Genomic DNA, 25,560 nt, shown 5'->3' on the forward strand with positions numbered 1-25,560 from the left:
TCCTCCTCCTCCTCCGTCACCACCACCACCACAACCACCACCTCTTCCTACACCTCTACCTCCACCACCACCTGTACCACTACCACCACGACCACGCAGCCGCCGCCACCACCATCTCCATCTCTTTCACCACCACCACCACATGATTAACGCATAACACTTACATCATGTCTATTTTAGCCATTATTTACAATTACAACAGTTTTATATTAAATATGAAGTTGTTTTACTTTACATCTAATTATTTTTAAAGTACAATAAAAGCAATTTTTTAAAAAAGTGAAAGCAATTCCAAACTAGCCCAAACGTGTGATTTCAAGAGCATATATTGTAAGTATTTAACACAAAACACACACACACACTAACAACTAGGCAGTAGTTTTTTTATTCACCGCCCTACAGTTTTTCCTGATTTCTCCATTGCTTCCTGTGAGCACACCAATATTGGCCATATTCACCATTGATGCCCCAAAGTCCCTGTAAAACAGAAAAGGTAATTTGCTGTAGCCAAAAACCATTGAAGCAGTTCTATTGTTCCCCATAAGCACTTGATCTGACTGTAGAAGTCCAGAATTGTTCACAAGGTTCTTGAAGTATATATTGTCAAACTTGGTTGAAGTGACAGGATCCAGAGGAGCCAATTGAGTGTCAGAGTCTGCTTGATTTGGGCACAAACTTTGCAGATTTTGTAAAAGTGATGCGTCTAATGTTGGGTCAGGCTTGCCAGACTCACCAAAGTTGAAGAGTCTTGTCTTGAAAGTGAAGCATTGAGCAAAGCCGATGGTATGTGCACCTGCATAAAGACACAAAGTCCACATATATAAGGCTGGCTCATTAACCTTTGTAATTATCCGAGCTTTTAGTAATAATCAGCCAAAATTTTATTTTGTTTAGTGTGATGGATTCATAACAAATCTGAAAACCCTTTTAGGAAAATATGAATAAGTGCTATCATTGGATAAGAATTCTCGTTTTAAATGTGTCATCGTGAACCCGTTAAATTTCTAATCTGTTACAAATAAGGGTGTGACAAGTTTTCAAACGTGAGAAGTTGATATGAGATAGGAAGCAAACCTGAGAGCACAACCAAATCCTTTATGTCAAGGCCTTTTGCTGTAAATTTTGCAGTGATGTTCTCCAAGGGCTCAAAGGGTGATGGCAACTGTTCCCTAACTGCATTTTCACTTGCTGTTGTGCTATCTCGACGACCCAAGGGTACAGGCCAATATGGCCCTCCACTCTGACCAAAAAAACAAGATAAATGATGTAGAAATTTAAATTATTTGGGGTTATTTCAGAGATTAATTAAATGATTCATTTCATAAACCTCTGCATAGTAAATAAAGGAGCTAACTTCTTACAAAATAAACAGCTGCTCTTGACACAAGAGTGATTATGTCAGTACAAGAAACAGTGGATGGGCAAGCTTCCTCCACATTTGACTTGATTGTGTCAATCACCTCAAAACCTCTGACTGAATTTTTGTTGCCCGGTGCATTTTTCTCCCCAATAAGACTGCCGGTATCATCAAGCAACAAAGATGCATCACATCCCTACCTCCCCACAAAATCAAACCAAGTCGTCAATAAACCAGAGCTAATCAAATTAGCAAACTGTCTCGTTCTTTTTAACAAAGCGATATTCTAAATTAATCTAAATTTTGTGGAGGGAGATTCAAACTCGGCTACAAGGAGCATGCATATTACCTTAACCAACTAAACATCTTCATAAAACAGTCAAAAATTATGTACAAGGTCCTCGAATTATAATAGCTTTAACTTTTATTAAATTGTATACAAGAAATAGGGTTCGGATATTTTGTTAATGATTATAGTTAGGCAAACACAAGTATTTAGATGTAGTAAATATATAAGAAATGAGTGAAGACAAGTTAATTACATTAACAAAGCAATCATGGAAGTGAAGCCTCAAAAGTGAGGCTGCAATTCTAGAATCATTTGCAATAGCTGACCAAACGCCAGATTGAACAATCCTGGTCAGGTTGGGACAAGTGGCATCATAGAATCTATAATTAAGCTGACAGGACACAAGAGGGCTGAGGAACAAGAGGCAAAACAAGGTAACAACCCAGAATTTATGCTCCATTTCTTGCAGAGTAGAAAGTAGAAGCAGCACCGTATATATACACAGAGGGAGACAGTCAAAGACTCAAAGGAAAGTGCATGAAGTTGTGCAGATGCACTTAATTATGTTCTCTGGGAGAGTGGCAGAGGCACTAACTGGAGTTGTCTTATTCAATTGAGTTTGGTCCAACTGCATTTGGGTTATTATTGGATTATTAAGAAGTATGGAGCAGCCACTCTCCATGGATTAAATTAATTAATTATTATTAACAAGTGATTAGGATGATGCATTTTAGTTCCTGGGAAAGGGACACTAGCTAGCTTACTCTCAAGTTGACTTAAGTCTTAGGATAGGGTAGGAGTTGGAGCGCATTTTAACTTGAAGGAAATCAAATTTATTTGCGAAAGTGCCATTTATATATATACATAGATAGATGCTTTCTATCAACTAGTGGAAAGAAGCATAAGCATGCACAGTATAATATAATGGGAGCTGGTAAAATGGATCCATCAAAGCTTTATTTGAGATCACGAAGTCAAGCCAGCAAATGGGGTTAGACTTGGTCACCTTGAGGAGCAAGTATCACTAATATGTAAGTGGGAAATGCAGAGGAGATTTATAAGTTGAGACAATTCAATGCATGTGTTTGTGTGTTGAAATACTTGAATTGAGGGTACAATTACATAAATTTGAATTTAGGGTCTCTTTTTTTAAGACGCGATATATATTTTTTCTTTTTGATAATACTTTAATTTTATAATGTGGGATATACTCTCAACAAAATGAATAAATGAACGTTGGATGAAGTTCTTCGAATCTTGAACTATATTCTACATAATTTTTTTTACGCAAGAATTCTTTAGAAAATTTTCAAATCCCCTGTAGTTTGATTGTATTTTGTGGACGGGGGAGTTGCCAATCTCCACATAGTTCAGCAAGTAGCTATGTATGAGTACCAATGTATATTTGCTTCCTTTGTTCTTTTTTTTTTCTTGAAAAAATTGAAGTCCAATGTAGAATATGTTGGCTTTGCTTTGAGAACATCTAAAGCCTTAGCAAAAATCAATGAAGGTGAAGAAGCTTGAATGGTTGGTTTTGTTGTAGAAGGAAAGCACAAATCACGCAAGACCAGTGCAAGAATAATACAAAGTAACTAGCTAATACTCAATTGATTGTGAGATCAAGGGATTACAATGAAATTGTTCGTGATCAATTACAATAGATTTGTTTGGATTAGGTTTACTTTTATTTTCTCTTCAAATTTGGGAGAAAATATGAAGGCATATTTGGACACATGATTTGCTGAGATTGAGCTAATCTTGCTTGATTTTGTTCACTGACTATTTTTTAGGATTTGGCCGATTCATTTTTCAGGTCAAAAACTTGGATGCTTCGAGAATTAATCTAGGAATCCAAGATTGCACCAAGTGACATGTGTTACAGTGATATCGAAAAATTACTCTCTTATTGCAGAAAAACTTAGCTGCAATGGGAATAACTATTTCCGGCCAATAATACTATGTCAGGTGGAAGTGTTATCACGCTTGTCATAGTGTTATTAAAAGGAAATAGCAAAATAGTGTTATCCCCGTTCCATATAAATCTTTCTCTCTCTCGAGTTGGACAAATTTTCAGCAAGACACATGGCGACCAAATCCCTAAATTGTAGACCATTTTCTTAGTAATAAAAGAGTAGCCAACATCACACTACTCTCTTCTTAGTCTTCTTTAGAAAACTGAACAGTATTTAAAATAAAAAACCTAAATACAGTACATTCCTGCTTAGCTTTTTAGTGATATATTGTAAGGAATGGGATTCTTACAAGTTACAAGTAGCCCCCAATTGGATTTGGACTGCTGCTGATCATATGAGATACTCATCAAGAATTTGGCCAAGAAACAAAATTAAATCAAAAGGAGTACTTAAAAATCATATTCATGTTAAATCCAATGTAATCAACAGGCAAGCTAGTCAAAGAAAACCACACACAAAAAAAAAAAAAAAAAGAGGATAAAACTAGCACCCACATAAACTTATAAGCTTAATCTAATCCCATCTCATCTAACAGAGATTACAGAATAAGTAATCAAAGCAGGTCTCTGTGCAGTCATAAAAGCAGGAACAACTGCACCCACAAAACAAAATCCAAAAAAATTTATATCAAACAGTGAATCCAACTACAAATTTACAGAAGAAAACAATATAAAAGAAGAAATTAATTAATTGAATTATTACCATTCATTGATGACTTTGTCCTGCTCATCTTCTCCTGCCTGAAAATTGTTGCTGGAAGTCTCTATGGCTTGTGCTGGTGGAGGTTCCATCTATGTCTCTCTGAGCACTCTCTGGAGAGCTACGGAGGAGAAGAGGATATAAATGTTCAAATGGGTTCAAGTTTCAACCCCCGTCAGAGCACTTTGTCATGGCTGCTTAAAAAAATAAATATGATTTATATGATGGTGCCAAAAAGGATTCGTCTTTTTCAGGGATTTTGGGAATAAATATTTCTTTCTTTATTTTGATTTTGACCAAATGAATAGGAGGGGGAGAGAGAGAGAGAGAGAGAGAGAGAGAGAGAGTCATCCAAATTTCAAAGGGCACCACTAGATAGAAAATGGTAAAAAGAAGGAGAAAAATACTGGTTTTTGGAGACTTGGAGTGGACCACTACTGGAAAATGTCAAATTGAGTTGATAGGGACTTTTTATCTGTGAAATTAAAGGTTGCTAATTGATATATTTATCATTGAAAATTCCTTTTGGAGACTTTCCACTTTGGAGTGATTCTATGAATTATTATTTTTAGTATCGTAATTCAAATTGTTAAGAATATTTACTTATATATTCGAGGTCATAAAATCGATTTTCTCTCCTTCAAAATCATTATTCTAAGAAATGCTTTAGTTGAAAGCATTTTTATTAGATACATAATAAATTTGTTATTAAAAATCAAATGTTTCCCAAAAACGAGCTTAATAAAAAGTGCTTCTATGTCACTAAAATCACTTCTGATCATCTGGAAAACATTTTCAACCCATCAAAAATCCTGCCAAACAGGCTCGAAAATTAGAATTGTTAAAAGACAAACTTCTACTAGAAAAGTTGCCTTAAAAAATTTTCTTTATATTTTTGGGAATTTGAAAACGAATGTTTTCTAACACATTTTTGTCTCATATGCACGGGGGTTCCAATACAATTCCTATTCTGGTATAAATGTAACCCTTCTTATTTTTTTGGTTTTGTCGAAATTTTTATTTAGCATCAGATAAATGTGCTGATGGCCTAATTAGAGAAAACCATTGTTAAGTGCTGCACAGAATCAGATCTAGCAGTTGAGTTTGACTAGAGAAACCAGCATAGCATCAGTTGTGTGTGTGAGAAACCACTCATCCCTAATTTAGACTATCGCTTGTACTAAAAAAAAAAAAAAAGTAGTTGAGTTTGATTTGAACTGCATCAACTTGACAAATATCAGTGTGAAATAAAATTTGCAAAATCATTTATTTTAGAGTAAAAACAACATTCACTTTTTCTTTCTTTTGGGTCCATCAATTGTATATAGAGCTAAGAGCATTACCTTCAGAAGGCCTTGTCGAAAGACTTCTTCTGCTGAAGCTCTAAAATAAGTTAGTGGTATACAAAAACTGCTTCTAAGGTCCCAGTGCAAGATAAACTTCCACGCCATCAAAAAGGATGAGGGAAAGAACCTACAAGGGTAGTAACACCCTATGCCTGCGAATCACCTACCAGAGCATCATCCGCTACGCCTACAATTCAGAAGCCGCTTTCTCTGCAGAAATATGAACAGAAAGGCAGCTATCATTCCCTCTCCGCAAGTCATCTGAAAACAATATAGCTTTCGGCAGGGGGGATGGGGTATTTGAATCGCGACGCAAACTGAGCTGGAGAAGATGATCCGAGAAGGCCCTCAAGGTTAACATGAGGCCACTGTTAAATTTGAAGTTTCATAAAGACATTGTTGGCCAGTTTACTGGAGAAAAAGAATTTTGCAAGAAGCTGGATCTGTCAGCATCCAAGACTTGGCAATCACCGAATTGGGAATGCACTGGTCTGGGGTCCAAGTATGCCCGGAATCATCAGTGACTGATCGTATTTTCTTTCAAGTTCGACTGGACGGAGTTTATCCTGTAGCCATAACACAAATTGTAATACTAATAACTAGACTTCAATAAAAACAAGCGGCCTGGCATTTATATTTACCATGTAATCCATCGCACTAGATGCCTGGGTGACAGACGGGGTGACAGACTGGACATCCTGCGGCTGAGAATTTTTTAAGAATCGATGTTCTAATAAGACGGCAGCAGTTGGCCTCTCTGCAGGATTTCTTCGAAAGCAGCATCTCAGGAAATCCTTACCCTCAGATGACAATGTTTCAGGAATTGGTGGAAGATCTTTCATAACTTTAAACATGGCTGCAGCCTGCATTAATAGACAAATGTTTAGAAAACAGAGGGAGGGGTTTTAATGCAGTGCAGGAAATTATTTATGAACTTGAACTAGAATATACATTCACAATGCCAAGTGGAGAGGGAGATGACTAAAGATACACTTAAATGAAGAAGCTAAAGGAAGTTTATGATTTTATCAAACTGTACATGACCAGGTAAAAGCATGCACTGGATCCCATTTTGTATCTTACAAGTTTCAACATATTGACCTCAAATTAGACCCAATGTAGTAGACACCTTCAAAGCACAAGATGAAACAGGTTTCATGGTTGAATACAAAAACTACATTATGTACTTACCCCTTCATACTCACTCCAAGGAGGTTTTCCAGTGAACATCTCAATAATAGTGCAACCCAAACTCCAGATATCAACAGCAAGCGCTAGATCAGAGTTGTTATCTTTATGCATCACAGCTTGCATGAGCTGCAGGAAGAAAATTGTATCAGTATCAGAAGGCATAGCCCCTCTAAGCCACCACAGACTGATTAGCAAAAGATACCTCTGGAGCCATCCAGTATGGACTTCCCTTCAGAGAAAGATTTCCCACGTGTCCCGAAAGCTACGCAACAAATAAATTCAACTATGTAAACCCAAAATCAGATAGTAAACAATGAATCACAGAAAGTGATATGGTGGCAACAACAGTAGAAACTAAAACATTGCTTATGATGACAGTAATTATACATAGCCACATGAAGAATGGTGACTCGCATGTATCAATGTGTAGAACCGCTAGATGACTAGATTCCAAAATCAGCTAGCTTGACAATTACCAGATGACTAGATGTTTTATAAATCAAACAGCATTTCCACAATTTCAAGGAGAAAAGGAGTGAGAAGAATGATAATCTAAAGAAAGGAATGAAGAAAGAACCAGAACTTACATGTTTTGCCATTCCAAAGTCAGCTAGCTTGACAACCCCACACGAATCGACAAGCAAATTAGCCCCTTTGATGTCCCTATCAACAGAAAAAAAAAATCTATGAAACCTAGTTGACCCCAAGTACAATTGTATAGGCCTTTTCACTGAAAAAAATTCGTTTACATCTGACAATGACAAATTTTTTGGCTTAGGTGCATGAAATACTAATTTTTATTTGCTACATTGGATCTAGTCTCACATTCCATTTTTTATATCAAATTAAGCATGTGATTGTACCTGTGTATTGTCTTTGTGCTGTGCAAGTAAGCCAACCCAGAGAGTATATGGCGAGTGAAACTGCGAACAACAGCTTCCGTTATGGCTCCACAATGTTCATGGACATATTTGTTAATAGAACCAGGATGGACGTACTCCAGATATATATAAAATCGATCATCAACCTGCATACAAAAGAACGCATATTGTGCTTTTTTAAGGAATACTCCAATGGATAAAACTGTGCCTGGATGCCTAAACATGCAAGTGCAACATTACTCACTATTTCACTTCCATAGTACTGCACAATATTAGGATGCTTCAGCTGGCTGAGAACTTTGATTTCCTGAAATAAGAATAAATGAGTAGGAAGCACACTGATAACCTGACATAATATATCACTCATGAACTCAATACATTCGCAGAACCACCAAACCAGAGATTCAGAGTCCATCAAAATAGAATCCATGGAAAAATTATTCTGCCACCATCTCAGCCCACAAAAGTTAACTTTAGTTTTCATGTGTCTAATTAATTATATAAACGAAAATAGAAGTTGAGATATCCAATAGGCTGAAAGTAGCCATACTACCTCCTGATACAGTGGTACTCCTGAGGTTCAACAGGTAATTTAGGAAAAAGTGATGTCAAACAGAAAAATCCAGGATAGCTAAATCTACAAGAGGGGTGGGAGGAAGTAAAAAGCTTATCTATACATATCAATAATAACCTGCTGTAGCTGCTTTATACATTCTGCAGATTTTGGGTCATCAGGAAATAATTCAACTTCCTTCATTGCACATAAGGCTCCAGTTTCTCTGTTACAACGTAAAAACCCTGATCAGCATTTAGAAAGACAAAGAGAAACTATCATTAACAGTGTAAGGAACTGTATATACCTATTGGTAGCAACATAAACACTTCCAAACGTGCCACGCCCAATAAGCTTTCCCTTTTGCCATTGTCCTTTGACCGGCTGGGACTCTGGTTTGGGTGTGAGTAGAGCTTGTGGCGAAGGTAGGCTAAGGCTTGCTCCAGGAGGCAAAGGCAATGGATGGAATTCAACATAACCATTACCCTCGCGCCGGGCTGTGGAGGCTTCAATTGATAATTTGGTATGCAATGGTGATGTTGAGCCTAGTGGGCTTCTGGGGTTTCGGCAGGGACTTCTATTTGAAGGACTGTGTATAGGGGAATTATCATTGCTAACTATGGAGTAATCTGAGAAGGCAGGGGGAGGGAGCCCGGGATTCATATCGGAAGTGGGCATCTCAAGGGCAGACCAGACTTGATTTCCCATAGGATTAATGTGAGGGAGCAGATCACCAGCACTGGGTCTGTGCGGGCTGAATGTAGGACTTGAGAAAGGACTAGCAGGAGCGCTCCAAATAGGAACATCAAGCCTGAAGTCTTTTTTATAGATCTCTAAACCCTTCATATCTCGATTCTTCCACCTAGACCTTGATCTTGTCTCGAATGCATGGTCATTATTCTTTCTTGTGTCTCGGGAAGCAATCACACTGAAAATGCAAAAACTATATGTCAACACAGAAGTCATACTTTAAGTATTAGCATATGTATGTATAAATAAAACGAAATTCAAAAGCTAAATCTGCAACAAGGAATATCTGACAGACATGGATATTTTAGTGCATTCAAAATCACAAATCCTCAATCTTTTTTTCTCCTCCTAAATAATTCATGCATGTCATTAATCCATTAAATTTTTAATGTTTTTCTCTAAGAACTAGCAATAGGAATTGAAATAAGACCTTATGCGACCATTTCGAAAGACAACAAAATAAAATGAATCAAAACACAGCACAAAATATGAAAATCAAAGAAGAGAATCACAAAAATTGTACTTTTGAATCGGAGTGTTCAAGGCGGCACCGTCACCGGCCTTGGGAGACGGCAATCGACTGTCTCCAAAATCACCGGAATTGCAACCCGAGGCCCTCTCTTTCCGGCACCTCTCTTTCGCCAATTCTGGCAAAGGAAGCGGCTGCGGATTCGCCAGCGACGATGCAATTTCTGGCAACGGCGAACTCGGACATTTGTTCACGGCTCCACCTCCACCGTCTTGGTCTCCGCCGCCGCCGCCGCTGATCAAAAGCTGCTTCCTCTGTCGCGTGAGCTTCCTCCTCGATCGGAACATCCATCCTCCGTCATCGCTCGCCTTCTGTTTTGGCGACTCGGCAGACGATGATCTGAACACCGAAGAAAACGAAGAAGGGGACGACGAGGAGGAAGAAGAGAAGGAAATGTTAGACAACCAACCCATGGTCGAAATCACTCATGACGAACCCTAACGAATTGGATTTTAATGAATTATGGAGCAGGAGGTGAGATGAGGAAATTGGCGGGAAGGAGGCGGCCTAGGAGGTCCAGGAGAAGATCCATGAGGGATCTTGCTCGAGAGACCAGGCCATGAGAGAAGAACTAGTGCCTCTGCCTGAGACGGTGGCGTTCGTTAATTCGTTTTCCTTTTTCGTTTTTCACAATAACGCGGTTTGCAATTACTACTACAACAAACGTATAAAGCTGTCTCCATATTTGAGAGAATTGAGAGGTCAATATTCTTATGCCTCTGTTTTCTCTCTAACCATGTTTGGACGTTCTCGCTTTCGTTGTGGCCGTTATTTCTGTTTATATTACAATTTTAAATTAATTCATTAATTAATAACACGAAATCAATAAACTGGATAATTTTCAAGCTAAAATATATAAATATAGAATCCGCGCCATTATCTATTTCTGTTTTCGTGGATGATGTGGATAACTATGGGGTTTAGTTAAATTTACCAACTGAAAACACATAATTACTATTTGTACTACATTTATTGACTGACCATCTTTCTAATAGAATTGGATCATAGTAGTGTATGTGGGGCTCACTTATATTAGAGAGATAGTCAGCAATGTGAATCAGTAAATGTGATCCAAATAGCAACACCTTAACTACAATGCATTACATCAGTTGCCAGTAGTTATTTTTTTTCAATCAACAATAAGAAGATATTTGAACTTTGGATTTCTTCTAACATTAAAAAGGAATATGATAATTGGGTTGGAGAAAATAAACAAATTGACGTAAATAAATTTAATATGCATAAATAACATAATAAGAAAACTTGGCATGAAAAAAAAAAAGTTTGAAGAATATGGAAAAAGTGATACATAGATGCCATATGATTGTTAGTGTAGTGTTGAGAAGCTTTTGAGCCATTGACCATCGCAATCCATCCCAAAAGTGGACGTCAATTTTCAACATCCACCTACATTCAATTGAAACTTTACTAAGTTAATATGGTCAAGATATAGTAGATTTCATAAAGATCAGAAAGTAGAGTGACAGAAAAAGGAGGGAACGTGTTGACTTAGAATGGAATGGTGGGTTGGTAAAATTCACTAGCATTACATCCATAGAATTGTTATATAATTGTTCAATTCCATGGCATGATCTGTCACCCCATCATCCTATGTGAACAACACGAATATAAGTTCAACACATGTGAAATCTCTATACGGCTCTCTTATATTACTCGAGAAACACGTGTAATCGGGGTGTATATCATTTGTGTTTGTCCTTTTCCTCACGTGTCATGTGGTCGAGTGTATACGATTTAGTCTCTCTCTCTCCTCAAATGTCATGTTGCGAGAAAAATAGATACAAAAAATGGACAACGATAGACACAGAGGGGCAAAACTCAATTGCAGGTAAGTTTACTCGGGTCGTCACTAAAAATGCCATGCATATGAACATGGGAAATTATATTTTGATGAGCGCCCATGAAAAATATGAGGAAACAAAAGTATCTCTATAGACCCAACTAAGTCGGCAACCGGCCTCAATTAAGGAGGGGCCCAAATAAACAGACAAAACAAAAATCCTACAAGCCTAACTTTCCTACTTCAAAATGTCCATCCCGGATTTTGTTTATTTCTTGGGTCACATGGGGCCAGAGGCCCAACAAAAAACTAACACAAAAAAGCCGCATAAAAGCTACGAACACAAATTATTCACACCAGCTATCAAGCTGGAAAAATGAACAGGAAGGAACAATCCAAATTCTAGAGAATGTGATGTAACTTGTAAGCACAAAATAACAGAATAAATCTTATTTACTTTTACCGTGAGATTATAAGAGGGGGAAAGATGAAATAAAATAACAAATATAGCTCGTGTATGCTGTTAACCACTTCACTGAAGCTAAGCTACATGCATGAAAATTCTGAAAGATGATAACAGCACATGATATAACAAACACTGATTCTATTCAGAGTGCTACAAGAAAATTCAGCTTGTCTGATTATGATCTAAACAACAATGACAATTCTTTTTCGACTTGGGAATCACACGGCACATACCACCAGCTCAATCAGTAGCCTTAGGAAAAATCAAGACTTATTGAACTTCTTTCTTCTCCTTGTGATTCAAGCTACCAAACGCAGGAAAGCCGTAAAATTGTGCATCAGTGCCTAAACTCCTGCAGATTCTGGGTTCTCCAACTTTGTTGCCACTATCTTACATATAGGCATGGTTTCATTCTTACTTAGAAGCTTCATGGATGGATGAACCTCAACATCAGGGATGAACACCCTATCACCTATATCTAGCTTGCTGACATCCACCTCAATTTTGGGAGGAATGTGTTCAGCTGGGCAAAGGTACTTTAGACTAGTTCTAATTTTGTTCAGATGGCCACCTGTTTTGGCAGAACAAGTTATAATCAGTGTACAGACTACATAGTCAATTATGCCCAACAATAATCAATCTTGAATGAACTTCTGTCAGATGCTTGAAAAATTATGAACATGACAGTCATACTCTCACAATGTGAATGTTGTACTCAGAATAACCGGTGCATATGGAAATCATACACGAAATAGGCAGTGACGACACAATGTGTAAAACAGGAACTCCAGTAATGATAAGCCTTTACAGATGTATACTTTAAACAATAACAACGGCAACAATGGTAGCTGCAGTAGCTTCATTTTGTTGGCTTTCAACAAGTAACAGCTAAAGATACACAGATTATAAAAGGAACAGCATGAGCTGAAGCAATGTACCACAGCCATGGCCAAACAAGTATCCAACTTCATTATGTATGGTTTTAGGTTTTAGGATAGAATGCACAACAAAAGCTTGAAGGATTGATCAGCATCTACATGATATGACAAAATTGAAACGTTTTTGTTAATGTAAAAATTGGGTGCGCACAAAGAAAACATAGTGTTTTAAAAAGCAAAGAAATTACCTTTTTTGAGACCAGGGCAAACATCTTCACCTTTGAAAACAACAGGGACATCCACTTTCAGCTGCGAGCCCTCATCCGCCCAAACAAACACCAAATTCAGTATCTTCCCACTCTCTTCGTCCCTATGAATCTGCACACAATCAGAATCCCAAAAATCCAAAACAAGTTAGAAATTTCAAGCTTTTATATCTATTTTTTTAAAACAAGAAAGGCATGGATGAAGAAATTAGTAATTGCCTTGATGGGTAGGACGTTTCCAGATTCAAGAAGATCCGATGACCCGGAACCAGCTCGGATCTGGAGCGGGAACCTAGTGGAGCAGAAAAACGGGAGCTCAACTGACTTGAGAATGGCCTGAATCTGCTTCCTCTCGGCGGTCAACAAGTGCTTTTTGGAGACCGATCGAACGGTGGTGGTGCTAGGGTTTAGCTCCTGCGAGAACACGACGGCTGGAATTCGACCCTGAGCTCGGTCTTTGACGGAGACTCTGTTCCCTGTGCACTCCCTCGGGATGGCTTGGATCGTGTGATACAGAGCCGAAAAGGATTGAAATGGAGCTTGTTGTCGCGAGCTAGGGTTTTGCAGAACCGCACGGAGGTTGCCGCCGGCTGAGCGCCACCGATTGGCCATATTTTTCCTTTTCGGTGGTTGTTTTGGTGCCTGGTTTCTTCTAGTGAGGGTTTTGCATGTGCTTTCGGGGTTTAAGGGTCTGGGCCTTCGGAGAGAGGTGACTTTTTTGCCTTATTAGACTGCGGGCTAGTTGAATATTTGATTCGGCCAGCAATGGTTGTGAAATCTTGGGCCTCATTTGTGGGATGTGGGCTTTTTTATCTACCACTCTCTGCCTCTTAAATTCCCAAATTGTTCTTGTTCATGCCCAAAGTTGAAAAGTATAATCTCTTCTTCCGCCATAAAGTCATCATTAAACATTAATCCGTTTATAATGAAGAATAAAACTATTTGGACAATATTTAATCAAGTCTCTAATAAACGCGGTTAGTTGCGCATTTGTTGAAGAAGTGGTTAGTTGCATTATGGTTCAGTAAACGTGGTCCAACTAACAATACTCGTACATAATAGATGAAGATTTACATTGGCAAAATACATAGAATGGGTCGGGAAAAGAACTTGTATACAATGGGTTCACTGCCCCTCTTTCACCACAAGTCACGAGGAGAGAGAGCTAAACATAGCCCTTAACCAGATCGCCTTCTTAAATGTTTAATTTAGATTGATGAGTCTTTGTCAAATTCTCAAAATTGTTAATTTTTTTATTTATTTCCGAATTTAGATTTCTTCCGTAAAGTGGAGAAAAATATCGCTACTAAACCAATAGATAATTAGTTTAAATTGATTACTTATAACATTTGGTTTAGGCCACACTATTAATATTTGGATTAGTTTGTAGGTTCTTGTATGGCCACAACATTTTAGAATTAATTGTCTACAAGATGAGCAATGACGGAGTGCACAATAGCATTGCAAACCTCACTCCCAACTTTTTCATATGGAAATTTACCTACATCGATCAGGAATACTATTGAGGGGTATTCCAAACTAATCAAGTTAAGTTATCGTGTATGTTTAACTTTCTTAATTATATGACAATGTGTGATTGAATTGAAATATTGTCGTAGTGACATTTCCATTGCATGAAAGTTCTTATCTAACTTGTTGTCTTCTCAATAATAATAATAATAATAATAATAATAATAATAATAATAAGATTGCTTTTCACACTATTGCCGAAGGAACACTTATTAAAGTGCTCAACCTCTTCATGTAGAAATGTAAACAAGAAGTAATAAACTACAACTTTTTTCTAATTTTTAGCATTGTTCAATACACCTCTGGATTTGGACTACATGGGAAAAGGAATAGAAACTTGGAAAGTCATTAAACGAATAGAGGAAGTAAAAAAAAAAGTAGGCAGGCCTGCCGTTGGCTTTGGTGAATGATGGCATCACTGCATCAGAATATTCACACTATATCACAGGTCAGTCAAGTGTTGTTGCATAAAGAAAAAGTGATTGGCATTCCATGTCAAATCCATGCACGTGACAAAGCTCTCGTCTCACTTTGTCCCTAAAAAGTCAACAGCAAAAAGGGTGCATGAAGAGAGAGAGAGAGAGAGAGAGAGAGAGAGAGGCAAGAAGCAAGCAATTGTAAATTGTGTAATCTGCAGAGGAGGAGAGAAGAAGAAGAAGAAGAAGAAGAATAAAGAAAAAGGAGGACGGATGAGACAAAAGGGTTGATATGGATGCAATGATGATCTGGCAATTCAAAACAAACAAAGTCATCTCTCCCTACTATTACTATATTCGGGTGTGAGATCTTTGATTTTGGAGAGATGAGACGTCCAAACGTGTTGAGGAAAATTTTGAAGGGCCACCACACCGATATTGCACACATCCCCATCCCCCAGCCACACGTACGTACGTGCCTTTTTGGCATTTTTGGATTTTTCTATGTCTTTTCAAATCATGTAGATGTTGCATGCTCAAGTCATTTTTTTTATTTATATTCCCACATCGCAAAATCAGGCCATGGACTCATGGACCCAACAAAAGGTAGGTGTGTGTGTGCGCGCGAGATGTGAGCAAGCTTTAGCCGCAATTATGGATTAAGGGGTTTTCTTCATTTCCTCTCATGCATTATAGGTTGATAACCTATTTGTTATTATATTGTCAGATTATGAATATTATCATCTAAAATAATTAGAGAATAAATGAGTATGAAATTAACTATTTCTCTTAATTTCTTTTAAGTGTTTGATTACGAATTCTAACGTGTTGTTGGTAAATATTAGAGAAGTCTTGAATTTCAACAATCATGAAATACTCATGTGTTGACAAACACTAAAGAAATCAGAGTAATACTCATACCCAAATAAGTAAACATATCGTAAATGTAATCTTATTCATGACGTGGCATTAGTTTAGTAGTCAGGATCATGTTAATCTTTTATTTTTTTCCTCGATTGGGTATGAATGATAGTATAACTTTGGATATTGGAGGAATGGCATCATTTTCATTTAGATTGGTTGATGTGATTACAATCCATGACATGTGCAATCTGAAAACTATACTCCATAAATATAAATATTATATTTGATTGTAGGAAAATAAAAATAATTAAGGATCCTCCATATGATGTCATGGACCGATCATCGTCACTTCTAATGAAAGTGTGTACGCTCTATACTCTACAAACCAGAAACATACAAAAAGGTGCACCTCACCAGCTAACTTTTAGACCCCACGACTTTTACTAATTTATTATAAATTAATATATAGTTTTGGTTATGCTTTCATTCCACACGAAATCGATGTGGAAGAAGTTGGTCAAAGCAAACTTCCAAAATGCAAATTAAAAGAAATAATATATAATTTTTGGGAGTGAAAAAAGATTAATAAAGTAAGACAAAAAGAGAGAAGATCCGATCACATCTTTATATGAAGGAAATGAAGGATAAAAGAAAGGGAAAAGAAATTGTACAGAGAGAGGTCTGAGGAGAGGCACTCTACATTAAATGGGAAGGAACGATGTGCACGCAATTGTTCAACAAGACGAGAGAGAGAGAGAGATGGAGAGAGAAACTGTACCATCACACCCACCAATGAGAGAGAGAGAGAGAGAGAGAGAGATAGAGAGAGAGGGCCTCTGCTCTGCCTCTCTTCTTCCTCTGGGCACACACAGGCACAGTCAGTTTCAGTGCCTCAGTGGTACTGGTCGCACCACCACCACCCTTCCCTCTTCCCTCCCTTTTGTCTCCCCCTCGGTGGCCCCCACCTTCATTTCTTCACCTCACCATCTCACGACGCCACGTACACATTGCCTCTCTCTCGCTCTCTCTCTCTCTCTCTAGTCTTCTTGTTAGAGGAAAGACTATAAAGACCAGTGAGAGAAGGTATTTTCATCTGGGTATATTCCATTCTCTGTTAAATTTAATTCAATGGGGGCACGATTTGTTTATGTATCTTGGTTATGAGTTAGCATGTTGACGAGCAGTCATTAATAATTTCGATCAATAAAGTCACCAATTTTTAAGCATAAATCGGTCACATACATTATTACTACATGAAATCCAATAATTCATTGTACAAAAATAAATCTCACATATTTTATTGGTGTGGACTCACGAAATGTCTAACATGAATGCATTCTTTTTTAACATGATTAAGTATGTGAAATATTATATTAGAACATTAATTTTTTTAATAAATATTAGAAAATTATGGTTGGTTATTGTTTAATTCTCTGATAAGGCTTACCCTTTAAATTTCCATCCCATCAAATTAAACTGAAACTTAAAACTCCAAAATCCCTTTTTGGAAATAAAAAATAAAAGCGCACTTGATAATTTTGAATCAATTTAGGCAAAAACATCTTTAGATGTAATTATTTGATTGGTGATTGATTCTTTTTACACACAACTATACCAAATTTACATTTCTGACCCAATAAAAACTATACCAAATTTCAAAGGATTTTGTTACCGTTTTACAAAGTCTTTTTATATAAAAAGAATTGTTTTTTTTAAAGTTGGTAAAAGAAATGTTATTGACACTCATCTAAAATATTAATAACAATGTCAATGATGTCTAGCCCAATGGAATAGGCCTTGACCTACGCACAAGAGATCTCCTGCTCGAATCCCCATAGCATCTTGATTGTGTGTGTGAGAAAACCCTCTTCTCTGTAATTTCGATTACCGGTTGTACTAAAAAAAATACCAATAACAACTACATTTTCTTATAAGAATTTTTGTAAAGCGTGATTGGGATGTGTGTTAGGTAAACTCATCTTAAATTGTAACATGTTGATCCATCTATGATTCTGAAGAATAATTAAATACCAAATAGTCCTTCCCCTCACCCTCATTAAATGTAGATTATCTACACCTTTGAGTGGAGCAAGCCTAGAATCATAAAACAGATTGGTACACTACAACTCACAAACAGCTACTTCAAGACCTACTTACCACTGCCACCACACCACACCGTATCAAAACCCACGCACACGTGGCGCCATGTTTTGGCGCAAATAAGGACACCAGGTTATGGTACTGAGGTCGGTCACATGCTGACTCGCATGGACTTGCATACACTCGAAGTTTCACCTTTATTATGCCTCGAAATTAACCAAAATAATTAGCCCCCTAATTAATATTAAAATTATAAAAAATGAATTAGTTGACCGGTTGGGCAGTCAAAGGAGCGACGTGATTAGCCGGTAGCGGTGACAGGCCCCTGACGGCTGAGGAGGACGCACCACCCACCCATCAGTCCTTTGGGGGAAGCTTAAGGTTTGGTCACGTCGAAATGAATGAAAAAGGCCAAACCGGTCAATCAAAACGACTGTACCGCAGCAGCAGCAAAGAGACCGTACGGAGGGAGGGCTGAGGGTGACCGGCAATAACAGGTTAACTCACATCCCATTTGTCTCCGTCTCGTAACTCGTGCGCGCTTGCTGATGCAGGGAAGGTTGAAGAAGGAGTATTAATGAGCGAATCGAGAAACGATGTGCTGGGGCGGGGGGTAGGATCGGTTTTACTATTTTGCCCTCCCGCGCCAGGCGCTCGAGGGCCTTGAAAGAGACAACTGTCAATTGCAAGAAGGTGCAGTGGAGTTAAAGGGTGGAGGGAGGAGACAGTGAAGAGTGGTAATTTGGTAAAAACGGACAGTAAGGTTAACGCGCATGGTATCCGGACGTGCTGCTACTGGGAAATGGATAATTATGCCACGAACCAGCAAGGTCATGTGCGAAATTACCTTTATGCCTATTTCCATTTTATTCAAATTATGAAATGATTTGATTGATAATTTTATCCCTATCAAGCATGATGATGCTCATTCATTTGCATTTCATTTACTAATTATGAAATACTGATTGATTTATAAAGAAGATATGGGTATTTGAAATTCAAAGTTTGCATACCTAAAAATAAAGAAGATGGGGATGACAACATAGCAAATCGAGAACGAGGATACTAGTTATTTTCCTTAGTTCAAATTTAAACTATTTTCTCAAATTCATAAAATAAAAAATAAATAAAATAAATTACAGATTAATTACAAGTATAGGTTGCAAGTTAGTTTAGCAACCATGCAATGTGCAATTTAATTAATTGGGATTAGTGAGAACATGGTAATTATTCAAAACCAAATGTATTTGAGAAAGAATGATTACGTAATTGATTATGTCATTTACGGCACAAAATTAATTAGCCTGTCCCTTCTAATTATGATCAACTAAGATTCTGTTTTCATAATAATATGTAATCCAATCATGCCTCAATTCTTCCAAGTTAATATTCGCAAATAGTTACTTTTATTTATTTGTTCATTAATAATATACTGTTGCTTTTTCTTTTTTCTTTTTTTTTTTTGTTGGAAAAAACATGCATCTTTTTATTTTTACTGAAAGTTTACATTACCCAAGTGTAAATGAAGCAACCGGAAAATGACGAAAAATTAAATTAAATAAAAGAGAGGGGTATTTGGGTAATTAGATGGCTTGCATTGACATCCAAGGCAATCAAAGCGTCCAAACAGGGGCATTATCGGAATTCGATGCAGACAGTACAGGGACAAAGAGGAAACTCAGAAGGCACTTAATGGTTGCTCAGAATAAGATGTCCATCCTTATGGAGGTAAGTAATGGTATAACAAATATAATAAAAACCAAAACTTGATCCGACGGTCACCACGTCTCCCTCCAAATCTCAACGGTCCCCAACGCAAACCGCATATAAAAATATTTGACGTCGACGCCATATGGTACTAACGCCCTCCTTCTCTCTCTCCTCTCTCTCTCACCCCCTTTTCTTCCCTCATCATTTCTTTGTTGTCATTTTTATTATATATTTTTATTTTATTTTCTTGGCTTCGAAATAATAAAATTTTCCGTTCTCTCTGCTTCTGTTGGGATCCTGGAAGAACTCGAAGATCGGATCGAGCGCTCTCTCGCTCTCGAACCCGAAACCACCGAGCTCTCTCTCACAGGTCTTCGTCTTCGTATTCTTCTTCTTTTTCTTCATCGCCACCATTTCTTCTTTCTCCCGAAACGCCGACGTTTCGTCTCCGTTTTCTGAAAGTTGCAGTTCGTTTTGGTTTCGTGTCCTTGCAGGTGTTACATGGACTTTGGAGGCTTGGAGAGAGAGAGAGGGCGGAGCCGTCGACTTTGAACCGAGCAACCTGCGATTCAAGTAAAATCGAAGGTAAAAGGCCCCAGGTGAGGTTGATCATCCTCCTTCATTTTCTTCGATCGTCATCTTCATTTCCTCGAGTTTTTGAGTGTTTCGAAAGATCTCGCCGTTTCTTTTTGGTCACACGGTGAATTGCGAGGACCTGTTGTGGATTTTTTCTGATTCGGTTTTTGAAAGATTGTTTTCGCTTACACGGATCTGAGATTTTATTGCATTTTTTTGAGCGTGAAGTTAAAAGAGTGAGAGAGAGAGAGAGAGAGAGAGTCAGGCATAAACACAAACACATAACAAACAAACATAATAGTCTCTCTCAGAGAGCTTCTTCTTCACGCCGTTGTTGTATTGTTTTACATTTCTGGTAAATTGACAGCAAATTAGTTCTCGTTTCATTGTTTTCTGTTCCACTGTCGCTCTCTCTCTCTCTCTCTCTCTATGAACGCAGTGTAAAGGAAGCCATTGTTGTTTAAGCTTTTTTTGACAGTACCTGCAATTTGCAAAAATCGATCATCAGGTCCTTGAAACGATTCGTTTCGTTTTGTTTTTTCTTCTTCGTTTAATTTTTTTCCTTCTGAAAATCATTTCTTTATATTATTGCTTGCTTTGGTTCGAAGATACTGTTTGATTATAAGGTATCATGTCGATTTTCTTTTAATACGTTCCAAAACCAGCTCTTTTTTCTAAAACCAGGAAATCCATGAAGCTTCCCTGAATCCCCTATGCATCTCCCTCTCTGATTTTCCCACATTTCAATGCCCTTATTAAACAAAAAGATTATAAATAAATAAAAATCTCTCCTTTCTCTCTCTCTCTCTCTAGTTTTTGTCCTTGGTGTAAAGACTATTTGTCTTTCTTGCATTGTATCAGATTATCAAATAATCAAATATTGACTTGTGGATCGATTTTTATTAATTTAATTTATTTTTGTTATGGTTGTTCCCGTTGCAGTTGATTGAATTAAAATAATGTCGTCGTCAAACTCACCGTGCGCAGCCTGTAAGTTTCTCAGGCGAAAATGCACTCAGGAGTGCGTGTTCGCGCCTTATTTCCCACCGGACCAGCCCCAGAAGTTCGCCAACGTCCACAAGGTATTCGGAGCCAGCAATGTCGCCAAGATCCTCAACGAGCTCAACGCTACGCAGCGTGAAGACGCCGTGAACTCGCTGGCCTACGAAGCTGAGGCCCGCCTCCGTGACCCGGTCTACGGATGCGTGGGCCTCATCTCCATCCTCCAGCAACGGCTCAAGCAAGTCCAGGCTGACCTCTACAACGCCAAGAAGGAACTCGCCACTTACATGGGTCCTCAAGCCATGCTCTCCATTCTTCAGCCACCACCAACTTACATGCCCCAACAGCTGCAAGGAAACGCTTCTTCTTCGGCTGTTTCGCCGTACACCATGTCTCCGATGATGGGCATTCCGACCGGCCCTACTTCCGGGCAGTTGATGATTCGAGAGCCGCAGCAGCAACAACAACAACAGCAAATGTTTGAGGCTCAGCAGTTGGCGGCGGCTGTGGCGGCGAGAGAGCAGCAGGAGATGTTCAGGAGTTTTGATCAAAGTAAACAGTCAATGCAGCAAGGTCAAGAGCATGTGAGATTCAACAGTGGGTTTGACTTGTCCCCCGGCTCAGTGACCGTGAGCGGGTTCACTCAGATGGCTGGAGCAGTGTGCAATGCTGTTTCTCCTTCTTTGGCTCTGGGGTTTGATAGCAATTCTTATCATCATCCGATTCAGCCGCAACAATCACATCATCATCATCAGCTTCAGCTTCAGGCTCAGCTCTTGCTACAAACCCAACAGCCTCAAGGGCAGCATCAGAACCAGCAATCACAGCAGACGCAGCTGCAGCAAAAGTCCGATCCAGGCGAGGAGGGCGGTAGGAGTGTGGGTCCCTCTTGTTGATGGCAATTTTTTCAGCTCCTCCTGCCTTCCCCGCTTTTTCATTCAACTAATTTTCATCCTAGGTATCCTCTCCTTCCTTTGCTTAATTATTCTATATTTTGAAATCCATGCATTTTAATTTCTTGTTATTTATTTATTTAGTTGGGTTTATGTTCTTTCACATGAAGCTTTATTTTGATATAAACGATATCTAAAGAGAGGAAATTCGAACATAAAACTTTGGGTATGTAGACATAAGTAATGTTAAACACCACATGAGGGTTTGTTTTGATGTTTGCTAAATGGGGTTTTGCATTTATGGATGTTGTGATGCTTTGAGGAGGTGCATTGGGTGGTTTTTTCATGAAAGGGGCAAATATCATGGAAAGCCAAAATTACTCTTTATTGCATAAGAGTAGGCTGAGTAGAGGGGTTGGTTAAGAGAATTATTGTCTTTTCCCAGCGAGGGATGTCTCGCTCCTCATTATCAATAACATCTGAGGTAGCAGCCTTAGGTTTCACTTGACCACTCTGTGACATCCCTTTCCCCTCTTGATGAATATTTTTTTATTTTTTTTATATTTTTTGCCATTATGGTTTTGTCAGAAAAATTAATAAATATATCCTCGCAGTGATGTTGATGCTTGTTTGAGCTAATTTGGTGCACATTGATTGCATGGTGTTTGATGGTCCAATTTGTGAAAGGAAAAACATGTCCTCTTCTTTTGACTCATAATTCATACCACGCATTGGACCAAAAAAAAAAAGGTAGCTAGAAAAAGGGAGTGTTTTTCAAGGCAAATTTCGCTGACAACACTTTTTATGATCTTCACTATCGGCTTAAGATTGTTCTTCCCCCATTGTGAAATGACCATCCTACCCTTCTCTCTTTACCTACCTAAACAGTTTCAAATTTGGCATCTATGAAACTTTTGTTGTGTTTGTGGTAGGCTTTGATTTTACTAGTTTTTTTTCTTCTTTCTCATGTCATGTAGAACATTACAATTCTTTTGCATTTTTCGTACGTCTCCTAATCTATATTTTCCTTCTGTTCTTGCAGCAGTTCATATCTTCCGCATACAACTGGAGATCTAGAGAGATAAATATATATATATATATATAAAAAGAGAGTAGGAAATGAGATTTGGAGAGGTTCAAATCTGAGGTCCAAAATCTAAATCATTTTTTAGTTTTAAAGAGAAGTTTGATTGGAGAGATATTTCCAAGTGTAGGATCTGCATTGATCTTCGAGTACAGTATTGATCTTGATCTTCTGGATTAGTTGTGATATAATTCACGCTTCTTTTTTGCAAACATGTAAATCTGAACTTCTGGAATTATCTAAGGCCTTTTTCCATCTCTTCTAATATTAGCACATCCCTTATTGTTATTATTATTATTATTATTATTATTATTATTATTATTATTATTATGATAGTAATGGTGGTGCTAATAATAACAATATGTCATTGTTATTACTTGTCTTGTTGTTAGTATTTTTTTTGTAGTCATTATCCTTACCCGCGAGCTCTAAGTCTAATAATATTTTTATTTTCATTGTCGAAATGTGTCACAAGTTCATATCTCATGTGCCGTTCATGAAAAAAAAGAAGAAAAAAAGAATCATATTATTATACAGTAAGAACATGAGGAGAACATGTTCATACTTATACATGCGCATACGGTACACTGAATAATACGCTCTAGAGTATTATTATTTTGGTGATAACTTCACAATTACGAATTATTGGCTTGACTCCATCACTATAACACTATTTATTTAGTTGATTGTGTGTTGATAATTATAGCATGACTAAGATTGGTGTTACACGTGATATGAAGTTTTTTTTAGCATCTAAATCTAACTTTATTTGACTATAATAAAATGAGGAATTTTTGAAAGCACTATTTTAACCTAAATGGTAGTTATACCTATATTTTTCTTCTACTCATACAGCCGTATAGTTTCTGTGTCTATATATGAATATGAAATGAATGAAGGATGAAGGAAAAAGTTAGGGTGATTGGGTCAACCAAAGAGATGTATGATATTGGGATTGGTGCCACCTTTTGAAGAATTAACACGTCCATCACTCACATCTTATTTTAAAGAAAATAACAAGACAGTACAAAATTATTGGAAAAAAGAAAAAGAAATGAAAATATTAGCTCTGCGGTGGCCCACTGTAATCACCTCCTTGAAGAAGCAAGCTGTGTTGATGGAATGGATCACAATGCTTTCACCGCTTTATTGACCTTGTTTCTTTATTATTATTATTCAAACTGTAGAGCTTAATTATCCGTCTTTTAATAATCACATTAAAAGACGAAGACCTTGACCTTAAAATAATTCGCTGCATGGAAGTGCATGCCATGCATTTTGGGCAGGACAGCCTCACAGCCTCTCACAGGCAGCGGCTGCCTATAGCTCTGCCAGATTTATAAGATTTCCATCGTTTTTCACAAAAGGATGGATATTCAACTTCATCCATGTGCCAATTTGACATTAGTTTAATACATTTTTCTATAATACGATTCCGTACACAATGCAAATACGTATAAGATAATCACTCGACGAGTGTAATATTTTCATGTTTTCATACTGAGTACAAAGTCGTGCCCACATCGAGGACGGATCTAGGCATGGGCTAGAGCTCACTCTAGCTCAGTGCTAAATTTAGAGATGAAAAAAAATTAATGTTCATTTTATAAGTTAAACCCAAGTTAATTAAAAATAGTCCACTTCTCTTTGTTGAAATTAGTCAGTCTATCACAACCATAAGATTTCATCTCTAGAGGCACCCCCACATATCAAAACATCATGTTTTTTTAATTACCCACTTATGTAAGTTATGACTTTATATTTGAATTTGAGAGTTTAGAAGTAGTAGGTCTCCTCCTCTTTAAAATTGTATCAACCTATGTCCAATGGGTTCTTTAATATTAGTAAGTTTCTCTCTTACTTTTTGTTTAATTTCCAATTTCAATTGTTATTGTTTGCATTTTATGATTTAGAGTTTAGATGTTAAATTTTGGGAATTTTTTCTTATGCAATTTGCTGATTTAATCTATTCATTACTTGATCTCTGCTTTTATATAGTCTCGTTGTCTCTTAGTTTTGTTGAATGCTTGTAGCTTGTGATGTGTAATTGTAGATCTCTATGACTGCACTCCCTACGTTTATGTGTACTCCCATCAAATTTTAAAATTGTTAATTGAAGAATAGTTGCTACCACTCATTTTCTTTGCATTTGAAAAAAAAAAAAAAAAAACCCTATAGCCTATATCCAATTAACCATGTAGACCCCTCATCAAAAAAACCATGTAAATTTGTTTTTAAAAAGAAAAAATAAAAAGGTAATATAATGGATTTCCCATTAAAAAATACAATCCACCGCTATAAAATTTCCTAGGTCTGCCCTTGTGTGCCGCAATTAGTTATTAAACATATTATCTTATTTTTATTTAGGATTAGATAAAGCAGCAATGTTTGAATCTAAACTACAGA

At 37.5% G+C, this 25,560-nt stretch overlaps 4 protein-coding genes and 1 long non-coding RNA gene across 8 annotated transcripts; 2 read left to right on the plus strand and 3 right to left on the minus strand.

Annotated features, from left to right (window-relative positions):
- On the minus strand, positions 268-2,144 carry LOC18769190 (peroxidase 10). The gene is made up of 4 exons (XM_007202158.2): positions 1,900-2,144; positions 1,362-1,553; positions 1,075-1,240; positions 268-793 (listed from the first exon to the last, which is right to left on the minus strand). The coding sequence occupies exons 1-4, from the start codon at positions 2,104-2,106 to the stop codon at positions 369-371; spliced, it is 990 nt and encodes a 329-aa protein (XP_007202220.1). The 5' UTR covers positions 2,107-2,144; the 3' UTR covers positions 268-368.
- Positions 2,112-25,289, plus strand: LOC109950477. The gene is made up of 3 exons (XR_002272737.1): positions 2,112-2,188; positions 24,222-24,228; positions 25,279-25,289. It is a non-coding gene; the product is annotated as an uncharacterized LOC109950477 (long non-coding RNA).
- Positions 3,991-10,299, minus strand: LOC18769299 (mitogen-activated protein kinase kinase kinase 5). Of its 2 annotated transcripts, XR_002272736.1 has the most exons (12): positions 9,563-10,299; positions 8,597-9,217; positions 8,428-8,515; positions 7,981-8,043; positions 7,719-7,882; positions 7,443-7,518; positions 7,058-7,117; positions 6,856-6,981; positions 6,306-6,527; positions 5,662-6,230; positions 4,322-4,512; positions 3,991-4,211 (listed from the first exon to the last, which is right to left on the minus strand). XR_002272736.1 is itself a non-coding variant. In XM_020569398.1 (10 exons), exons 1-10 carry the CDS (start codon positions 9,979-9,981, stop codon positions 6,132-6,134), a joined length of 1,938 nt encoding a protein of 645 aa, XP_020424987.1. In that variant the 5' UTR covers positions 9,982-10,299; the 3' UTR covers positions 5,556-6,131. The 2 variants fall into 2 exon arrangements, 1 of the variants encoding a protein (XP_020424987.1); XM_020569398.1 differs by lacking the exons at positions 3,991-4,211; positions 4,322-4,512 and having other exon boundaries at positions 5,556-6,230.
- On the minus strand, positions 11,788-13,725 carry LOC18771252 (50S ribosomal protein L25). Its single transcript, XM_020569401.1, has 3 exons — positions 13,199-13,725; positions 12,962-13,091; positions 11,788-12,406 (listed from the first exon to the last, which is right to left on the minus strand). Exons 1-3 carry the CDS (start codon positions 13,589-13,591, stop codon positions 12,180-12,182), a joined length of 750 nt encoding a protein of 249 aa, XP_020424990.1. The 5' UTR covers positions 13,592-13,725; the 3' UTR covers positions 11,788-12,179.
- On the plus strand, positions 19,399-23,448 carry LOC18770518 (LOB domain-containing protein 36). Of its 3 annotated transcripts, none has more exons than XM_020569400.1 (4): positions 19,399-19,969; positions 20,094-20,198; positions 21,118-22,135; positions 23,116-23,448. In XM_020569400.1, the coding sequence occupies exon 3, from the start codon at positions 21,135-21,137 to the stop codon at positions 22,071-22,073; it is 939 nt and encodes a 312-aa protein (XP_020424989.1). In that variant the 5' UTR covers positions 19,399-19,969; positions 20,094-20,198; positions 21,118-21,134; the 3' UTR covers positions 22,074-22,135; positions 23,116-23,448. The 3 variants fall into 3 exon arrangements, with proteins under 3 accessions (XP_020424989.1, XP_007203679.1, XP_020424988.1); XM_007203617.2 differs by having other exon boundaries at positions 19,400-19,969; positions 23,113-23,448; XM_020569399.1 differs by having other exon boundaries at positions 19,400-19,969; positions 20,094-20,184; positions 23,113-23,448.

The sequence above is a fragment of the Prunus persica genome, chromosome G7, assembly GCF_000346465.2.
Source record: "Prunus persica cultivar Lovell chromosome G7, Prunus_persica_NCBIv2, whole genome shotgun sequence".
Classification (NCBI taxonomy): Eukaryota; Viridiplantae; Streptophyta; class Magnoliopsida; order Rosales; family Rosaceae; genus Prunus; species Prunus persica.

Bases quoted from the DNA above. Each gene is read 5' to 3' on its own strand.
- LOC18769190 (XM_007202158.2), bottom strand. From the start codon at position 2,106: ATGGAGCATAAATTCTGGGTTGTTACCTTGTTTTGCCTCTTGTTCCTC. The intron at 1,554-1,899 runs GTAATTAACTTG...GTGGGGAGGTAG, and splicing joins TCCATGATTGCTTTGTTAAT to GGATGTGATGCATCTTTGTT. The intron at 1,241-1,361 runs GTAAGAAGTTAG...TTTTTTGGTCAG, and splicing joins CAAGAGCAGCTGTTTATTTT to AGTGGAGGGCCATATTGGCC.
- LOC18769299 (XM_020569398.1), bottom strand. From the start codon at position 9,981: ATGGGTTGGTTGTCTAACATTTCCTTCTCTTCTTCCTCCTCGTCGTCC. The intron at 6,982-7,057 runs GTATCTTTTGCT...TTCTTCCTGCAG, and splicing joins CATACTGGATGGCTCCAGAG to CTCATGCAAGCTGTGATGCA. The intron at 6,528-6,855 runs GTAAGTACATAA...CTATTAATGCAG, and splicing joins CTTGGAGTGAGTATGAAGGG to GCTGCAGCCATGTTTAAAGT.
- LOC18771252 (XM_020569401.1), bottom strand. From the start codon at position 13,591: ATGGCCAATCGGTGGCGCTCAGCCGGCGGCAACCTCCGTGCGGTTCTG. The intron at 13,092-13,198 runs GCAATTACTAAT...GATTGTGTGCAG, and splicing joins GAAACGTCCTACCCATCAAG to ATTCATAGGGACGAAGAGAG. The intron at 12,407-12,961 runs GTAATTTCTTTG...CTGCCAAAACAG, and splicing joins TTGCCCTGGTCTCAAAAAAG to GTGGCCATCTGAACAAAATT.
- LOC18770518 (XM_020569400.1), top strand. From the start codon at position 21,135: ATGTCGTCGTCAAACTCACCGTGCGCAGCCTGTAAGTTTCTCAGGCGA.